General features: G+C 36.4%; 1 protein-coding gene across 1 annotated transcript in view; it reads right to left on the minus strand.

Annotated features, from left to right (window-relative positions):
• The window catches only part of NT5DC1 (5'-nucleotidase domain containing 1), a 125,758-nt gene that overhangs the window by 33,676 nt on the left and 72,403 nt on the right, over positions 1-19,679 (minus strand). Inside the window, exons 7-8 of the mRNA XM_053939060.1 lie at positions 10,940-11,114; positions 6,324-6,421 (exon numbers count right to left, since the gene is read on the minus strand). Of these exons, the coding sequence (XP_053795035.1) occupies positions 6,324-6,421; positions 10,940-11,114 (273 nt within the window). The remainder of the gene's footprint in view (positions 1-6,323; positions 6,422-10,939; positions 11,115-19,679) is intronic.

Below are 19,679 nucleotides of genomic sequence, written 5' to 3' on the forward strand. Positions count from 1 at the left end.
GTGCAAACTGCAGTGTCTCTTGCATTTCACAAAAGGTTTATAAATTATGCACTGCCAATTAGTGATCAATTGTGTGTCCTCAATTTCTAATTCATAATCACCATAACGGAACAAAATTGTACAAAGTATTTGGCTTTATCAGGCAAAGACCATCAAATATGGTAGCCAAGGACTTTGGAAACTATCAAAAAGAATGAAGCCTGTGAGTCTAACAACCTGCTCTGCAAAAGGATGTGAGCATGTGCTGGCCCAACTTGATTCTGCTTTTTGCACCTGTTTTAAATGCTTTCACACAGAACTTTGTACTGAACACATAAAACCCAAAATCCAAACTGGTACTGTCTACTAAGACTATATTTATCAAAAATGAAATAAAATTTAACTGTTAGAAAAGAGTTTGTTAACCCATCAGGATAGTTAAAAGACTCCCATCTTACGTATCCCACGGCTTAATTATGAATACTGATGACATGATAGGAAATGATCGCCTCTATTTTCAAATGATTCCCAAAGTGTTGACATCAAGCTACACACAGGTACTATCTAGCAAAACTTAAAAAGAGTAACTGGTAAATCCCTTTGATTACAAGGTAACACCTGTTGATTTTTTAAATGTTTGTCTACAGGACATAAATACATTCCTGATATTATAATCAGGAAACCAGAAGTCTCTGAGACAGCTGTTTACACTGTCAGAAAAAAAAAAATCTGTGGTGTGGCTGATATCTTTGCAAAGGCAGTACACAAAGTGGAATAGTTTTAGACTAAGATCATTTAAACAAAGGATAGGAGGTGAAACAGTCAACCAAGAAGCCTGACACTGTGGATTTTTTTAAATAATCTCTGAGCTTCTCCAGTGGATTATGAATATCTGTATGAAAACAAACTCTGGTATATGAGATGGAATTTCTTTGAATGTGTCTGCCACTGACAGCCCTACGGGCCTGCCCTAGCCTGCTTTTCAGAAAGTGGAGTCAGACACTAATCATGTTGCCAAAGAGGATGCCACCTGAAGGAATAATCTATATAAGGTACTTCCATAATCCTTTTGGTTTCTCATTATAAAACTAAAACCAGTCAGGTTCTATCACTGAATATGAAGATCTGTCTATATAATCATCTATACTAATCAGTTGCTTAAAAAGAAACTCCTTTTTCTCAGAAATCATGGATAAAATGAAAATCCCTGGCTGAGATTAGAGTAGGGAATTATTTCTCAGTGGTGGCTTGGGTATAGAATAAGATGTTTTATTCCCTTTCAACCATGGACCTCCTACTGCCAGCTTATTACAGAACCTGTTTCTGATATTAGAGCAGGAAGAGACTCTTAATGTCATGATCCTGTGAGGTACGGAAAGATCAAGTTTTGAAAATTAGAGTACAAAATACTTGTATACTAACTTGTTAGTTATAATCCTTTTTCTTTCCCAAACAGCTGGAAAGCACATGAAAAACAGTGCCAATACACTTTAAAGAATTGCTAAACAGCACTCCCCTTAAAAAGGGCTTTTAAGGGCCATATAGCACTATGGGATGTTATAACAATATAAAGGCATCTTGTAAAAGAGGTATGGGAAATGGTTATAGACTTGACAGTTCTTGAATAATGCAGTGTGCAGCCAGTGCAACCTTTATGTGCCACTCTGGCTCAAGCTCCCAGCAAAAATGCTTTATTATGTGGCCTCCTGTTACAGAACATATTCACACAGATTATACGAAGAGGTACCATCTCCAGAAGAATGGCAACAAGCACAGCTGCATTATATAAAGGAACACCCTGAACCACGGGAGGAAAAATTACACAGGTGCCCTTTGTTGGTGCTGTTGTTATTCTGCTTTTGCCTCCTGAGAGATGTGAGATGAGGCCCTTTGTGGGCTTCCCTGCAAAAGGCTTCCTGAGCTCAGAGCCCTGTGGGAGGACAGTGCTGCATCCCCTGCTGTGGCTGGAGGGCCAGCTGGGAGCCCCAGTCAGCCCAGTACACAGGTACATCATTTAAAGTTATGTTTGACACACTAGCCTTATTGCAAAAGTCCTCCTTGAGGCAACAGTAGAAGTCAAAAAGCAAAGACATGAAATTCAGAAAACCCCATCAGTGTGAAATCCCTTTTCTCGCCATGCTTCCATGTACTGCTCTGCTCTTACTCTACCTCCCTCCTCCCATGCCCCCCCTTCCCACCAGCTGGATCCCCTAGCCCATCTCTGGTGTAGTCAAACCCAGTTGCTCACAAAAGATGGCAAAAGAAAACTCAAGTAGCAGACATGGGATCACCACCTTCTGAAGTCTTGCAGTCCCTAATAACCAAAGATGGTCTTCAGTCCAGAGGCATGGTGTTTTTCATCCTGTTTCCTTATTTTCTTTTCTAATTGGTCCTTTCAGCTTATAGAATTTTCTTGTACTTTTAGAAGGGTGGAGAAGAATGAATGAAGGAGGGAAAAAGCTTCTGCACAGAACTGTTAAAATGGCAGTTAGTGGAAAATCATAACAAATTAAAAGACTGAAAGTTTCTTAAATGGGAAGCTACATTCTGCAGCGGAGGCACCTTAAGATGGGCAGAAATTCAAGTTCAGGACGAAGGAAGACAGCCTGGAAGTGTAATTGAAAACAGGCTTTGAAATGTGGCATTCACTGGCACTCCATCCATAGGATTGTTTTCAGCCTGTACAGAAATATACACATGAGGCTATACATAAGTTTTTAAGTGTGTATTTTAAATTCAGACACTGAACAGTCGGCAATACATTTCAAATTTATGGGGAAAAAAAAAACAAAACAAAAACAAACCAGATCAGAAAAAAACAGCTGTGCTTGAGCTGAAAATAAAAGATATATAAGCCTTCTTTAAGGCCAAGCAGACTTCCCTGTGAATGCAGACTTAGAGAAGGCTTCCAGGGAATTAAGGGTTATCTTTAGCATTTCAATTATAATTTTGGATTGCAAAAGATATATCTGGCAATGATCAGGACTGGCAGCCAGGCTAGTAATTTGATATGCATTAAAAAGTGATGTGATAAAGGGAAAGCTCTGTTGTCAAATGTTACAGAAATCTTCATGTATTGCAGATTATCATATAATTCACAACTGTCTTTTCTATTTATATTCCTTCAAGCCCTCTGTGGAATGAGAAATTATTTTAAGCTGGATGTAGCTGTTGAAAGCAAAGAAAATCCTGCCTTGTCAACATAGGATTTACGCAAACATTTTCAACCTGATCCTTAGGTCTTGTAGATCAAGATATTATTAGTACTTTCAAGAACCATGAGAAGAATTTCCCTATATCAAAGAACATACAACTGTGTGAATAACAAGTAATGGAGCATTCATATTATGGTAGCAAAGTATGGGGGTATTTTTATGTACAGCACTGTTTTTACAAAATATATCCTTTGCTAAGTTACCCCTAATGATAAAAACCATTTTGCCAGATCAAAGTACATGTAGCTGTCCTAAAATCTGTAAAGATACATATAAACTGTTCCTTCACTTAACAGAATGGTATTTTGAAAGAAAATTGTGCCGAATTAAATAAATAATTATTGTGCTTTTCTGTGCCCCAGTCACACAAATCTTTTAGGCTTTCAAAGAGTGTCTTAGTTGCTTTAAATGGTGCGCATCTTGAAATGAAAATGAAATAGTGATGCAATTTTAATTGATCAATTAAAATAATTTTTCATGGTTTCTAAATGGATTAGCTCTAAAAGTACTTGTCTAGTGAAAAAAACACTTTTTCAGAGCTGTTACCCAATATCATATTTCCAGACAATGCCTCCTTTGTCATCTTGTCCTGTTTCTCGTTCTCTTTCAAATGCCTACTGAATACAATTGCCTTTTGAACTTACTCACTGAAAAGAATTTATCCTTCTTTTTAGTAAACTTCAAAACCTTTCCTTCAGTAAATCTCCAGCAGAAGTCCTCTTATAGATAAATAACATTTAGCTCCATTACACAATGCAACACTTGGGATATTTGAAATTAGGAACACATTCCATATTTTCTGCTTTATCCTTAAGTCCATTTATAGCACTATGAAATATGGTATCATTAGGAATTTATTGCAGCTCGACCTAATCATTGGAAGAACATGGCTGAGACTCAGACCTGAAGAAATGGGTAAAAATGATAAGCAGTTACTTCATTTTTCAACACATTTCTTCCTAGAACAAGTTTTTTTTTTTCCTAAATTACCTTAGCAAAAGTTTAGTCTCTGTGCTTAAAGAAAATATTTACTGTGATGTCCAGCTATAGATTTTTACTTTTTCAAAGGAAAAATATGAAAATTTTTGTCTCCCTGATCTGCAGCACAGTGGCCAAACTCTTCTGCCTGAAGTCTGTAGTGCCAGCAGGAAGAAAGAAACTAGAAACCGAAATTTTGAATTTTCAGTGGTTCTGATATGAAAGAAAGCCTTAAAAAATTCTGAAAACTGGAAAGCTGCTTCCTATCAATGTGCTAGAAGCTTCACCATATAATGTTTCAGCTGCTGTGAGGAACACAGAGGTAGGGCACCAAAATAAACATTATAGAAATGTATTATTATTTTGCAAATTTTCTCATATAAATGCTCGTACTTTTACAGTTTAAACTTCATGTACTTATCTTAAACAAGCTCTGGGGTACTTTTAAACATGTCTCTAAAAACTTGTCCTATGTGTATAAGTCTTTGCTTTGAATGTTATGGTTGGTCTTTCAGAAGAAACCAGTTACTATCATTTGAATACAAACACATTAAGAAAAAAAAATACACTCCCAGGTTAGTAGTTCCAACAAATTATTTATCTGATGATCGCTTTTGTTACGTTTGTGTCCCTTATCTATTTAGATAGTGAAGTGTCCCAAACAGAAACTACATTTTACTTTGGATTAATAATGTATTAACATAATGAGTGATTGACTGACATTTGAGCCCCTTTGCATTGTCAAGATATAAACTGAATGAAAACCACTAAGTCAGGTAGAGGACTCCAGATAATGCTGTTTCTGTTCGAAAGCAGAGAAAGAAACATCTTCATGAAAATTGGTCCTTACAGTGCAATGTGGTGATTATGACAATGCTCCATATTACCAATGGAGAGAGTAACTTGGTCTTCTCCCTCTATTCTGCCCCTTTTTTGCACAAAAAAAAAAAAAAAAAAAACTCCACCTCATCAAAGTATCCTGGAGCTTTTTGGCTTTCTATTAAATTTACTGAAACTGTCCAACAGGTCCAAAAGCTGCTGGCTGGATTACTGACAGAGGGACACAGCAGGATTTCCTCAGGAAGTCGGGCTAATCAGATTGTTTAAAAGAAATCCAAAGGGAATTACATTTTATTTTCAATTTGTCTTATATAAAACTAAATCAAATGGTTGCAGACCTAAGCCTTTTTCACCCTTTATGATTTTACTCCCCTCTCTCCTTTCATACAAATAGCTTCAAATACCCTCCTGAGATTACTTTTTTCTCAAATTGTCAGCTTGGCAACTATTTGAACTAATCCTTTAAACATCACACCTAAGATACTTCTTATTTTCCCATATAAATATGTGAAACATTAAAATCTAGTTTCAATCTGTATTTTTGTTGCTTGTTTCAGTTTTACTGTAGAAGTTCCACAAGCAAAATTTCTTTTGGGCTGTAATGGTGACTTTCCTGTCATAAAATTATGAACTATGGCTCAGTGTATGCTGACTTAAGTTATTTTGGCTATAATTTTCAGGTAACTTAACCATAAAGGTATTTACCAAAATATGGAAAAATTAACTGTCTTCAGCAATGTTACATTGTTATTTGTAGTTCAATGAGCACTGCTCTTATAAACCCCCTGTGTTACAACCGTAATTACCTAGTGGATAACATCGCCAAGTGTTTCAGATTGTTTTAATTAAATTAAGTGACTACAGGGGTGTTTCCTTTTCACTTGCTCTGTCATTATTTAGCCAAGGTAAACACACTTAACGCTGTCAGATTTCCATCATAAATTCATTCTTAAGCTTTACAATTTTATTTGTACAGTTTTCCTAATTTCCTTTAAATTATTTAAATATTTTTGCTTTGTTTTTTCCCAGAACTAAATTTTGTTTTCTGTGCATGACCCTGTGAGCACAATAAAGATTCTTTTTCATTAATGATGAAGTATCTGAGCCCCAATGTAATTTTAATTACTATCACAGCTCTGCCTTTTGTCCTCAACACTGTAATTTTTAATTTCTCAGTGCTCCTTAGTCTTAACAGAATTTTAATCTGCTTCCCACCCCACTGCCAGTGTTCAGTTGCCTTAATTTTATTTCTTTTTTTTTTTTTTTCCATAGAGGTAAGCAGATGAGAAGGGACTTACAGCTGCAACTTACCAAGAGTTCGGAAAGGTCTTTGGTTTGGTGTATGGGAGAAGAAACCAGGTTTCAAAGCATTTGTGATCAAAATGTCAAAATACTCTTCGAAATCATTCCTAGAAAGTAAAGAAAATGTGATTAATTAAACTAACAAATTACTTTAGATGTCATGAAATACTGTGTAAGACTTAAGAAAATATCAGAGTATTTCTTTAAGGCACTTGCTTCTGTCACTTTTTTTCTTTTTTCAGTGCTTGTTCAATGTCACTATTATTCTTCTTTTCCTGAGGTCGTCAAAAGAGAGTCAAACTCACAGTGATTGATCTTTGGGAACACTCATTATTTATAAAAAGATGTTCCTTGATCTCAGAAGAACATTAACAGATGACATTTTTTCAATCAGAGATGGCAACATATGCACAGACATGGACAGAAAATTGTAAATGAGGGATTTTCTTTTCAAAGAAGAATAGCTGAATTAGGGAGTAGGAAGAAACTGAAGACACTTAAACACAGGTGCTCATATTGTTGGTATCCATACTGAAGGTATGCACAGGTCTAAGATGCCCCTGGCAGACAGCAGAGATTTAATTTACATCCAATGAAAACTAGACTGTAATTCACATATTCCAAAACTGATGCACCATTTTGATAGCTGAACTCCCTCTTCAGACTCTGCTGGCTGCTCTCACTACAACCCTGCTGGTTCCAGGGAGGTTGGACATGTGATTACAAATAAACAGCCACCAGCTTCAAGTCTTCATCTGCCAGCTGAATCCCACAACTAAATTCAGATTTTTCGAAGATCATTGGGTCCATATATATAGACTATTATTGGAACTGTGGAAATCCCATCAGTTTAAATGGGTTTGAATGTGTCAGCATGGTATATAAGAAAACATTCCTCATCTATGATGCACTTTATTTTATTAGAAATATTTCATTGCTTAGGTGAATTGCTTGGAAATATTTCATTGCCTACAACATCCAAAAAATGATGGATACTCTTGCATGGAACAAAGAAATCACAGATGGCAAGTCCAGGATGGACACAGGAACTGAAATGTTATCAGCAGTAGAGGAAGTTTGCTGGAAGTAAACCAGTTAACGATATAATTTTCAAATAATTCATGATCTTCCATGGGACTGAGATATTGCATCAAAAACTGAATGCTCTCCCTATGAGAGACAGCTTTTGGGTTGTACTCAAAATTGTATTCCAGCCTTGAAATAAAAGTCCTTTAAATTTCCTTTCTCTAATGAAATTTTAGCTTTGTCTAATTTTTCTGCACTTGTGACCATATGTAAACCTTTGCCTTTTTAAAAGAAGCAGTATCAAATATTACAATTATGTGTTTTTAAAATTTGCTTCCATGTGGAAGATTCCAGATGCTGAGCAAACAGGCTGAGTTCTTCTTTCAGGTGAAAAGTATCAACAGGGAGAAACTTTTCAAATTAGCATCTGATGCAAATAATCCATCCACAGGTAAATTAAGCTTGAATTTGCAAAACAAAGCAAGCATTTCCAGAGCACAACAAGTAACAGTTAACAAGTGAGAGGATGAGAGGAAATGGCCTCAAGTTGCACCAGAGCAGGTTTAGATTTGGTATTATGAAAAATTTCTTCACAGAAAGGGTGGTCAGGCATTGAAAGAGTCTGCCCAGGGTAGTGGTGGAGTCACCATCCCTGGAAGTGTTCAAATAATGTGTGGATGTAGCACTTGGTGCAATGGCTTAGTGGGGAACACAGAGGTGCTTGGTTAATGCTTGGACACAATGATTTTAAAGATCTTTTCCAACTCAAACGACTCTGTGATTCTCTGATTTGTGGGAAAAACGGCAAGTGCTTAGTATAAAAAAAATTGAACAGAACAAACAGACTTTTCAGAAGCATTGGTAACTTTTTATTGCTCTGTTGAAAAACTGCTGTGTGTGAGGAGATGTGTTACCTGTGGCCTTTTTTGAGACAATTTATTCAATCTCATGTACAAAGCTACTGAGAGACTTTGTGTTACTTTATTATGTAACACTATATATGAAGCATGTTCCACTTGCTGCCTGTGATTGGTAGAGTGGCCTGTGGTTACAGTAAGTAGCTAGCACAAAGGGCAGGATGTATCTTACACACTTATCGTAACTTTCACCTCCTAAAAATTGCACTCTGAATTCAGATGGTGGTTGACACCACAGACAGAGCCCATGGAGAAACATCCACATTCTTGAAAGGTAATTCATCCCACTTATTTCAGACATAATTCTACAATGCAGAATGAATTGCCAAGGATAATGCCCAGTGGTTTCTCTCCGCTAACCACAGATGGAAACAAAATGGCCAGCTTCAAAAAGTTCCTCACTTTTAGGTGGCTAGCATTCCTGAAAAAGTGAAATACATTTGGCTTCAGTGACTATGTGATGATTGATTCATCTTTAGGTGTGCTCCTGCCAACACTTAAACCTTCAGTTGACAGTGCAGCATCCTCATGGTAGGTCAGAGTGAAAAGTCACACCATGATGCTGCTGTGTGAATGAACTGGCATGTGCTTTTTAAGGTTTACATGTCTTATATACTGATCCCAGCAGTATGTCTGTACTCTGCCTGGGAAACAGTTCTCATTTTATTTCAAAATGAAGTTTTTTCTTATACTTCCTCTCCCTACCAAAATGTGTTCTAGTTAAGGGTAATTTGGTCAGATGAGCACAACTAGGATATTTTGCTCATGAAATGGTAAATACACTTAAGCATGAATTTCCCAGCACAGCTTTTATGAAGACAATAAATTCTTCGCCAAAAAGGAGCTTGTTTAATAAAGTGCAAAAAAGTGAACAGTTACAAGGTAAAGATAATAGGAGTAAGAGGTTAAAATTTTACATGCATCTCTGTTTTTCATATTTATCTTTTTTTTTTTTTTTTTTTTTTTTTTTTTATTTCATACTATACCATTTTGGGCTTCTCATTATCATATTGATTAACTGAAAGGAGTAGGAATAGAAATTAATAAAGGACTATGTAGGTGCAATTTGTAAGTGTCGATGTCAAGAATAAAATGCAGTGTTGATGTCAAGAATAAAAACCTGATAGCCTGATCAAATAAAGCCAAGGGCACAGGTAATAGGTGTGAACCTAAACTATATTCCAATACAGCAAAAAGCAGCACAGATATGTAGAGTCTTTTTGTCTGATATGAGAAGCACAGAACAAACAAAACCAATAAAAAGTTTAGATTTTCAGGAAAATAACCCCACTTCACTAAAGTCTAATGGACACTGGAGTACTCAGTTCTCCGAAAGCTACTAGGAAGCCACACTGTATGAATCGCTGGAAAATATGATTGTAATAAATACTATAGAACATCCTACAGTTATGTGGAAAGAGAGAGTGATGCAGTATCCTTCTAGCAGGATATCTTTTTTTGTGTTTTGAAAGGCAACTGATTGTTTCTGATTTCTTGCTTACTGTCTTCCAGCAGTATTTCTACAGCTACCTCAAACAGCTGAACACTATTCACCAAGGAACAGAAAGCCAAAATCATTGTGTGTATGTGGCCAAGAATTTACTTTTATACCAAATTTTCATTTAGGAAATAACTAGACAGATTTACACAAAAGAGTTAATTCACAGGTATCTTGCTCATAAAGGAGAATTGCTTTTTGTCAGGAGATAGATTTGCCCCTCAAACAAGCAAGTATAATGTTCACGCAAAGCAGTGAGAACTGGCACAGTTGATGCTTCATTTTAGCATTTAGCCTAGAGAGCCAAAAGAGAAGTGATACTGGCAGGACTGGTTTTGGAAGGTAGCTCTGTCTTTTACCTTACCCATGATTTTCTTACAGTGTTGTTGTATTCATTCTGCTGTTCCCTGGCATATCCCGATAGGCAAGGTAGGCTCACACTGAACTACTTTATTTCTTTGATTAAGAATAAATTAACAGTTGCACTCTGTCACCCACCTCACTATTTGCATCACTGATTAATTAATTTTTCTAGGTAAGTGATAGTTCTGCTGAATTTCACTGAATTTGACTTGATCAGCCATATTCTTAACATTATGCTAAAAACAGCTGTTGTGATCAGCAACTACAATCTCAACCAGTTTTGCTGCCAGGTGCAATGAACTGCCTGTGTTGTCTTTTCTGCTATGATGAAGCACATTTCTCATGCAGAGCCATCTTTTGGAAACCACTAATAGGAAAAAGTATTGGTAAGATTTTCCTGCAGATTTACTGCAAGGAAATGCTAGTTGCATACTACTAAGTTACATTCACTGCTGGAGAAGCAAGAAAGGAAGTGGCTTAAATAAGACAGTCTAGCAAAAGTTTACAATAAAATTAGGAATCAGATGGTGTATAGGATATTAACCTGAAAGATAATTCTCTGGCATCTTCAATCCCATCACGATGCCTCCAAAAGGATGAAGGTTATAAGTGTGCTGTGGGTCAGATACAGCTCACAGGCTCACAGATGGACTACTTTGTCTCAGTACCCTGTAACACCCTACCAGAGAGGGGCCCAGCAGAAAACTCAGAACCAAATAATTCACCATGCATAAACAAAACTCAAATTAGCTTCCCAATAACTCAGGCTTATCTCCAGTTGCTGTTGGGCAGATATAATTTGAAATGGACTTTGCACTTACCCAAGAACATGTTCACACAGAAGCCTGCAGTAGTCACTGTGAGAACTGGTAATTAACAGCAGAATCTTCCCAGCATTCTTCAGTTGTTTCAGCCACTTTTTTACAGACTCGGGACATCTTTGTAAATATTTGTCTGGATGATTTTTCACTTCTGGGAAATACATCCCACAGTTTTCTAAAAAAATGAAAACATAATTATGTTATCCAATCCTGCTCACAAACCACTTAATCCACACAACAAATATCCTTTTATGTGCAAGCAACACAATTAAAATAAGTCAAAGCAAAGTTTAAACTTTTCTCTGGGCTGTAACATAATGGAAACCAAAACCCCCAATCAAACCAAGAGGATTCAGTGTAGCAGAAATAAGTTTGCATGACATTTTTATTGTGGAATTTTCATAATTATTTTGTTTGATGTTCTTTTGCTCACAATAGTTAATAGCAAAGAAATTTCAGATTATAGTTTTGTGCAGGAAATAATTATTTCTTTTTGCCTTTGCTCAGTTTTTGGATACTCAGTTTGTGATTGTAAAATGAGCTAAATGTTTAGAAAGTAGTAAGGGCCTAAAAATCCTAAGAACACCTGTTCACTTATTCTGACACTTTACGTTAGCATTGACTGATCAGTAACATCCATTTTATTATTTTTGCATTTTTCTCAAGTAGCACTTTATCTATGATAAAGTTGATAAACTGGCAAATACTTGTATGTATTTGGAATACTAGGAACAGATGCAAAAAACTGCCCTGTTCCAATTTCAGCTTCAATAATGTTCTTTTTGCCAAATAAAACAGCAATAGAATTTTGCAAATACACTTGGAATGTAAGATTTTTAAAAGTGTGTAACAACACTAACTTGGCAGTAAAAGTTACCTATTCATTAAAGTCACCAATAAATATTCATCTTGTTAAAGCTCATAGCTGCTTTACCAAGATGTCAAATTAACATAACATTTCCTACATATTTCCTCTGTGCTCAAACCCTCTATAATCAAAACTGTCAAGCTAGTTAAAGGGTTAAAAAGAAATATAATAATTGTAGAGACAGAAATGATACCAAGTATTTGGCTCTCAGTCTGTGTGTGTTATAATGAACATCATCATAGATTATTTTTCTTCCAGCACTTGTTCTATATGCAACTGTCTGTGGTCAACTTTGCTGAATGATTTAATAAATCCCAGACATTACTTAGCTTTCTGGTATGTGAATAATGCTGTTCTCTAGTTTGAAAAAATAAGATTTAAACCACTTGAACTTTACCTATTTAATGGAAGACAACATGCATGAAAACATGTTTGAAACAGTAGTATCAAAGAAAGACTGAAGGATGCTGGGTGCTAAACATTGTTCCATACACTACACATTCAAACATCTACAAATAACAGGGAACAAAAGTCTTCCAAAAGAAGATTCAAATTGGCTGTTATCCCTGGAATTAGACAGGAGGCAAAAATGTATTATTCTGTACTACAACTTGGCAGATTTCTTCCAAAAAAGTAGACTGGTATATCTGAGAAGAGTCTCTCAAACAAAATCTCCCAACTTACAACCAGGACACTCTTCCAGTTCTTTGCTGTATTTAGGTCAGGCTGTGTAACAGTGTCCACCAGGGATACAAGCCTGTTCCTGCAGCCAGCATTATGGGATGCCATGACATTTGCCTTGAGAGCTAGCCAAGAACAATGATATTTTTGATTAAACAAAGCAGATTTATGAAAGAAGGTTTCCTGTTGTGTTCCCTCCTTCTTTCCTGAGGCATGAATATTGTTTGGGATGAGCAATGGAGTTTCTAGGAGCAGAATCTGCGGGTTTTTTTTTTTCTCCATATTATAATTAGCAATAATATTTCATATGCTATCCTATGACAATTTTTATTTTTGTGTTTTGGAAAGTGCACAACATTAGATGAGAAGGAAGGGGGACACATAAACAAAGCAGGCTTAGCATTTGCTCTTACAGGTACAAACAATTAAAATAAAGATGGTGAAGTTAATTTATAAAACCAGTGACCTATCACTCTTATCACTCTCAGACAAAAAGATCTGTTTTACTCCTCTTTGCTCTTTGTTTTTCTGTCCTTATGAAATGCCTTCCACTGAGAGCCAAATGGTCTCTGACCATTATTTGATGTGCAATTTAAAGCCTTTGAGTTAATTTAATCAAAACCGTCTTATTTCTCCATAATCTGTGCATTATCTTCTATGTGACAAATCTATTATATTTGGCCTTTGATCTACATCTGCATTGGAAAAGGTCAACAACTCTGGGTTCAATGCATCAGCTGAAAGAGAGTCTTATTCTAGCTTTCTATCTAGACCCTGAAGCCCAGCTGATAATTGCAGACAAGCAATGAATCAGTTCTTGACACTGGGATCTGAAATTTGCCTCTGGGCTGTTTGCCATATCAGGCAGAGGCAGCTCAGAAGAATCCTCATTAAAGCACACTCTGCTGTAATTAGGCCAGCATGGCCCAGGAAAGCAGAGTTTGACTTAATTCCTAACATACTATTGTGTCTGGTGAAGACAGTTTTGTGGCATACAAACTCATACCTGTAAATGAGTTTAACCACCAAAGCTTGCAAGATTTGATTGAAAGCCAAATAAAATAAAAGCCAAAAAACTTGCTCATTAACCCAGGGCAGGAGCTGATTTTGATGAGTATAGTAGAGCCATAGGCACCTTGCTGGCAGAAAGAATTGTGGAAGCTTTAACATGTGATGGAGAAATAGCATCATGTCAAGCCTTCAAAATCAAATTGAATGATTTCCTAGTGATCAATGAAGCTTTTTTTTTCCCATTATGGCATATGTTTCACTATGTTTTTATAAAGCAAACAACAATAAAAATAAGAAAACTCTATTAAGCAAAGCACCAGTGAGAAATCAGAAAAGAAATATTTTATCTGAGACAACAGCAGAAAGCAAAAATGAGTGATTATGCAAATGTCATACAGCTCAATTCTTGAAAAACAAAAATGTAATTCATCAGAATATCCACTGTTCTGGAGAAATAAGAAATTTCTCTAGCCTGTAAAACCTCTCTGACAATGCTTATGGGCCACCCAAATTGGAAAATGCTGTTAAAAATGGAAATATAAGCAAACTTTAGGGAAGTTTTGTTGGTCCACAAATTCCATGTATCAAAGTGGGGGACTTGTGGTCACTGCCAGATCTATAACTGATGGTTTGTACCTGCCTATAACTGTACACTGCCTAAAATAAAAGCACTACTTTTTTTCTCTCTGTTTTATGAATATCACTTAACATACAGCTATATGGACATATTTATTAATACATACCCATAAATCAGTGAAAGCAAAACATTAAGAAAACAACTGTTCCAACTTTCCCCTCAAATTCTCTGCTATTTTTAGTTATCTTCAAGCAGGCCAAAGCCTTCATTAGTAAGCTCTGGCTCTTTGGCAGTGTGAACACTTACACAAAATACAAAGAAGTATTTAATAAAAAAAAAAATCTAAACAAGAAGCCTGTGACAATCAATATAACAATCACCATATTTAACTCCTATGACCTTATGAGAAAACTTAATCCAATGATGTGGAGCAGGAAAGTGAATATCTAAGCATTTTACACAATCTTGGAATGTATTATGTATATGTTACCATGGAACAAATGAACAAATGCAATTTTTCAATTTCCATTCTTGTTACTAAACAACTTGAAGTTTATCTCAAATCTCTGGAATAGCAAATTAGCAAGTAGTCTCTCTAGGGCTTCATAATAATCTTCCAAATACACTGTGAAAAACAATTATTGCTTTTGCAGTCCACCAAGTATCCTCTCAGAAAAAAAGATATACTTTTTAAGCTGAAGATGGAAATAGAAACAATTAAAATGAATTGTCTAGAACCACCACCTATTAAGGTCCTGCCAGAGCCTCTTATCAGATCAACATCCCGGTGTATTTTCAAAGCAATATCATTTCCTCTATCTATATTATCAGAGGTTCCTTTCGTGTCCAGTTTGGAGTACATTTTTTCTTGTCTTATCTGACATTTTTATTCTGACATTTAATCTGACTTTTAATCTGACATTTATCTGACATTTCCTTGACTCACAGTTTAACTGTGTGTAACAGAGTTTTGATAGCAAGTGTGATGAGAATTATGTAGCTGGAAATTCTGGAAATGCAGAACCCCCAGACCATACTCAGAGAGAGGCTGCACAATGCTTGTTGTGTCTTCCAGCACAGATAATAATCCAGTCCTTAAGCCAACGACCCCCTCTACTATAGTCACAAAATTACTTTATTGAAGTATGCAGTTTGATATAATACCTTTATTTGTGGAAAAAAGTAATTCTGGATTTCTCTTGTGCTCTGCATTACACTGCTTCTCCCTGGCAGGGTCAGTTCACACCCACCTGGCTCTGGACTCCTTTGGACTCAATGTCAGTAAATCTGCGCTGCTAGGACACTGCAGTTTTCATCCCTTAACTGGTATTTGGATTATAAAGTGGGCAAATGTTCAAGAGGCACCTTTCTGGCAAGGTTTTAGTCCAGAACTAAAACACAGTGTATTTCTTAGTATTGTCACTACTTCTGAGGGGCACCTACTTGTTTAAATTAAAAAGAATTTATCTGTTATTTCTACAATTTAGCTAAGAAGAGAAATATGAGGCTAAAAAAATCCCTAGAATTCAGCCAAGAAAAATAAACGTTATACTACCAATTTGTAACTTGTATTTTGTGGCTTTAACAACTAACAATCTCTTACAATGAAAGTAGTATTTGGAAATGTGACTTTTCTCTCTTTTAAATTCAAAGGCAATATGATAGCTTAGCTATTAATACCCATAGCCAAATTCTCTGCAGCTCTGCCATGAGAAAGAACTTCTAGTTCTTCCCTAATTTTTGTCTTAATGCTGGCTTGCAGGTAACAGTTATTAATTTGATTAACAGATTAGAGCTGCAGTAACTGTTACAATCAGTGATGATACAACTATATTCATTGTATATTCCTATCCATTGTAGCCTTACAGCACTTCAGGTTTTCACACTTCTTTGACCATTGTTACTGTCTTCTTCTCCTGTCTAAATAAACTAATCTAACAACTATCATGAACAGTCAGCAGAAACACAGGAAAAATAACTTCATCATGGAAGATTCTGCAAAAGAACTTAAATTTCATCTAATGAAAGCACGTAGAGGAGAAAGGGGGTGATGATTACAATTACATCAGGCAAGATGTCTTTTACTGCCTTTCGTTTAAGCTGAAGTGTGTGTTTTAGTAGGAGCAGCAGAAGCAAAATGAGAGACAGAGGGAAGGAAATGTTTACATAAAGCAAGATAAGAAAAAATAATGAAGGGTGACGCAGGAATGACTGGACAAAATATGGTTACATTCTGGAGGCCTGCGATGAGGCAGATATCAGGAACAGGGAGCAGCAGGAAGAGATAAATCATCCTCTTCTTCCCCCAGGAGATAAAAACTTTTAAAAACAGAATAAAAGGATGACAGTCCTGGAAGATAGGAGGTTAGGAAGAAGCAAATGTCATAAGAGCAAAAATGAAGAGTGACAGATATCAAATATTTTGAACTTCTATGTTTTCTGCAATTGTCTCAATTCTTTAGAAAGACTGAGAAATTCTTTAGAAAAACTGTGCCATTTCTTAAAAGGCCAAAGGGTTAAACATCCTGGTCCAGTTCAGGCAGGATGAACACCAGCTATTTACACTTTCTTCATTTATTAGGAGCAGACACAAAAAGAGGATACTAAGTTTGGAGGCAAAGGAGATTTTAATATTATGGTACCAAATCTCTCATTCTCATCTGAAAAAAAGAGTGAAGCAGCATTTCTGTGATAAAAGAGGGGGAAAAAGGAGAGCATGGGTGAATTGGCCAGTGAAGACCAGAAATTCAGAATAACACCTCAGTGAGTTTCTGCCTGTCATGAGGCTGAACTTTGCAACCTGATGAACCTCTGCTTGTTGTAGCTAAGAATTAGCATATGTGCCAGATATATGAGTAGCTGCTTACACACCAGTATCTTTCAAGCTGCTCCTGCATATACAAATGAAACAGAAATGGGACAGAAAAGGAAAAAAAAAAAAACAAACAACTGAAAATCAGACAGAAGAGAGGAGGTAGGAAATATGAGGAGAAATGAAAACCAAACCAGTACTAAGGATAGGTTGCATTCTTTTAATAATGCACACTTTTAACAGGGAACATATTTTAGAATTCCAATCAAATTAAAGAAAAAAACTATTCCTCCTGTGTTCTCAGAAAAGTAGGTATTTTTATGACCACAGTGTAAGCCCTCTGTATGTGGCACTTGAGTTTTGAACTAATCACATATTACCAGTTGAACTACAGGATCAACTGGTTCTTCGTTTGCCTCTTTTGCCTGTGTATCTGTTAAAGAAGCTGTTTACCACCCATGTAACATTAACATTCTCAATATTTTTAGCAACATCCAGCTTTGGTCAGGCAGAAATAGATCACTTTTTCTAAAACAATAAACTATTTTCCAGTGATTTCAACTCTGTGCTCACTTTGATTAATTTCAAGGGGGTGACCATAAGGTAAAGGTCCGTGGTGGGCTAGGAAAAACATGACTACTTGGATTAATAGTGGCTGCAGTGCTATATAAACACTTAATGCACTCAAGGAAACATTTTAGCAGAATACACACAAAACATCACCTCTGCAAGTATTTCATGGGTCATTTCCTCTTCTACTTATTTTCTACTCCTGTGGCCTATGAGAAATTTACTGCAAAATTTAAAATGCCTTGGTAGCTAAAGATAGGTCTCCAACAACAAAAAGGTCTGATTGACTAGAAATTTTCCTAAGGAAGCTAAGAGCAGATGTTGTTTCTTCTGGCTTAATATTGTAAGGCAGGAACCACCACTCTCCCTCCTTTCTGAGGTGAGGTTCCCATGACAAAGGCCATCAGGACAGCACAGAACCTTTAGCTATATTTAAAGGGAAGTCCTAATGTCTAAATTAGAAACTATTACTGCTCTGACATTTCTTAGCTGAATATCACCCCCTTCTTCCCCCTGTGTAGCAGAGGTAGAACTAAATGACCTCTAATGGACAGCCCAGAACCTCAAGGATGTGCAAGCTTTAAGGGCTGGCCCTGACCAAAGTCAGCTTCAAGGTGAGGCTGTATCATTTATTGAAAACATAGCTTCTTAACAACTTTTCCCCAAAAACTTTTCAAGCAAGCTTAAAAAGTACAATTTCCTGACAGTGCCCCATTTCCTATCAAGAAGAACCTCTTTCAATCTGCTCCTAATCTTCACCCTCCTGCTTGTTAGCTCTGCCTCATCTCCCACCACATCAGCAGTGTCCTGGATGCAGAACAATCAAGACTCCTAGGAATGCAATGCCACAGCCAGATGCTGGCATGGCTTTTGCATGTAGTGTTATTCCTACTTATTACTGAGGTCCACGGATACTGAAAGAGAAATCCAGGCTATTTTCTTATGTTCTCTGTTCTTACTGGTGTTCCCAAATGACTGATTTAACTGCTCCCACAGCCAGAGTTAGCCCCACTCTGCAGTCCTTGCCCCATCTCATCCAAGCTTGCAAATCCCTTCCTTTAGATAAGGGTAAGAACACAAATAAAATAAGTTACAAGAAGCACATGTATGTGGCAAAGTCTGCAGCCTGACTTCACTGTGACTGCTGACACATGACACTTGTAAGGAAGTTGTCTTGATGTAGGGAGTTTGAATGACTTTCCATAGTTTTATATATACAAGTCTTGGAGAGAGTATTTATTTCTTTCCTTGTTTTTTTCTTTTCCTTCTGGTTTTATGTTAATATTTATATCAATATATATATATATATATTTATTTGTAGCAATGTTTCCCCAGTGCACTACAAAGCAGGAAGGATGTACTTTGGAGGTAGGACAGGATCTGTTGCTATATTTTAGAGGAAATTATTTATTTCTCAATAGAATTCACTTCAGTGCTTTACAATTACCATGCTAGTTTGCAGCGTAACAGACCAGATTTATCAAACTGTATGAAACCAATGAATTCTGAGGACACTCTCACAACCTGTGGGCTCAACACTAAACTTGTGCAAAGGTAAATATCCTTTGCTGGACAAGCATTCAGTTAAATTAGTCTGATTCTTCAGATCCTCCCTACTGCACTGTGCGAACAATTAAAGTGAATAATCTGCAGGTGGAAAAATCTGCTTTGTTCCATTGTAAAGAATGTCTTCTGACAGGATTTATGCAACACACTTATTTATGCTTGGAAGTAAAAGACTGAAAGGTGGCATAGTGATTGCTTAAGGCAACACAACCCACACTTTTTCCTCCTGTTAAAGATTTACTTGGATCATTTGTTATATAAGTATTGCCATGGTATTAATATTTACAGGAAGACAAACTATCAGTGGGAAATTACCATAAAAATTCTGGAAATCTCTGTCTTCACCTATACTTAGACTGCTGAAGTTACTGATCCTTATACACATATTTATCATAAAAACTTGCCATAGAAGTAGAGATTTTTTTCTACATACGTTACAACTATTTGCACTCAACACGTACTTTCCCAACAAATTTTGCTTATACTTAAATAGATGCCTGTTAAACTCTACCTCTTGTCAATTCACACACCTTTAAAATACACCCCTTGGTAGAGACATCCTAAAAAAACTGCAAAACAATTCAGGATGGAAGGAGGAAATTGTTTTGTTCGACTGAATGCAGCTAAAGAGGCAGGAAATGGGATCTGTTCAGGA

This window comes from Vidua chalybeata, chromosome 3 (genome assembly GCF_026979565.1).
Source record: "Vidua chalybeata isolate OUT-0048 chromosome 3, bVidCha1 merged haplotype, whole genome shotgun sequence".
Classification (NCBI taxonomy): Eukaryota; Metazoa; Chordata; class Aves; order Passeriformes; family Viduidae; genus Vidua; species Vidua chalybeata.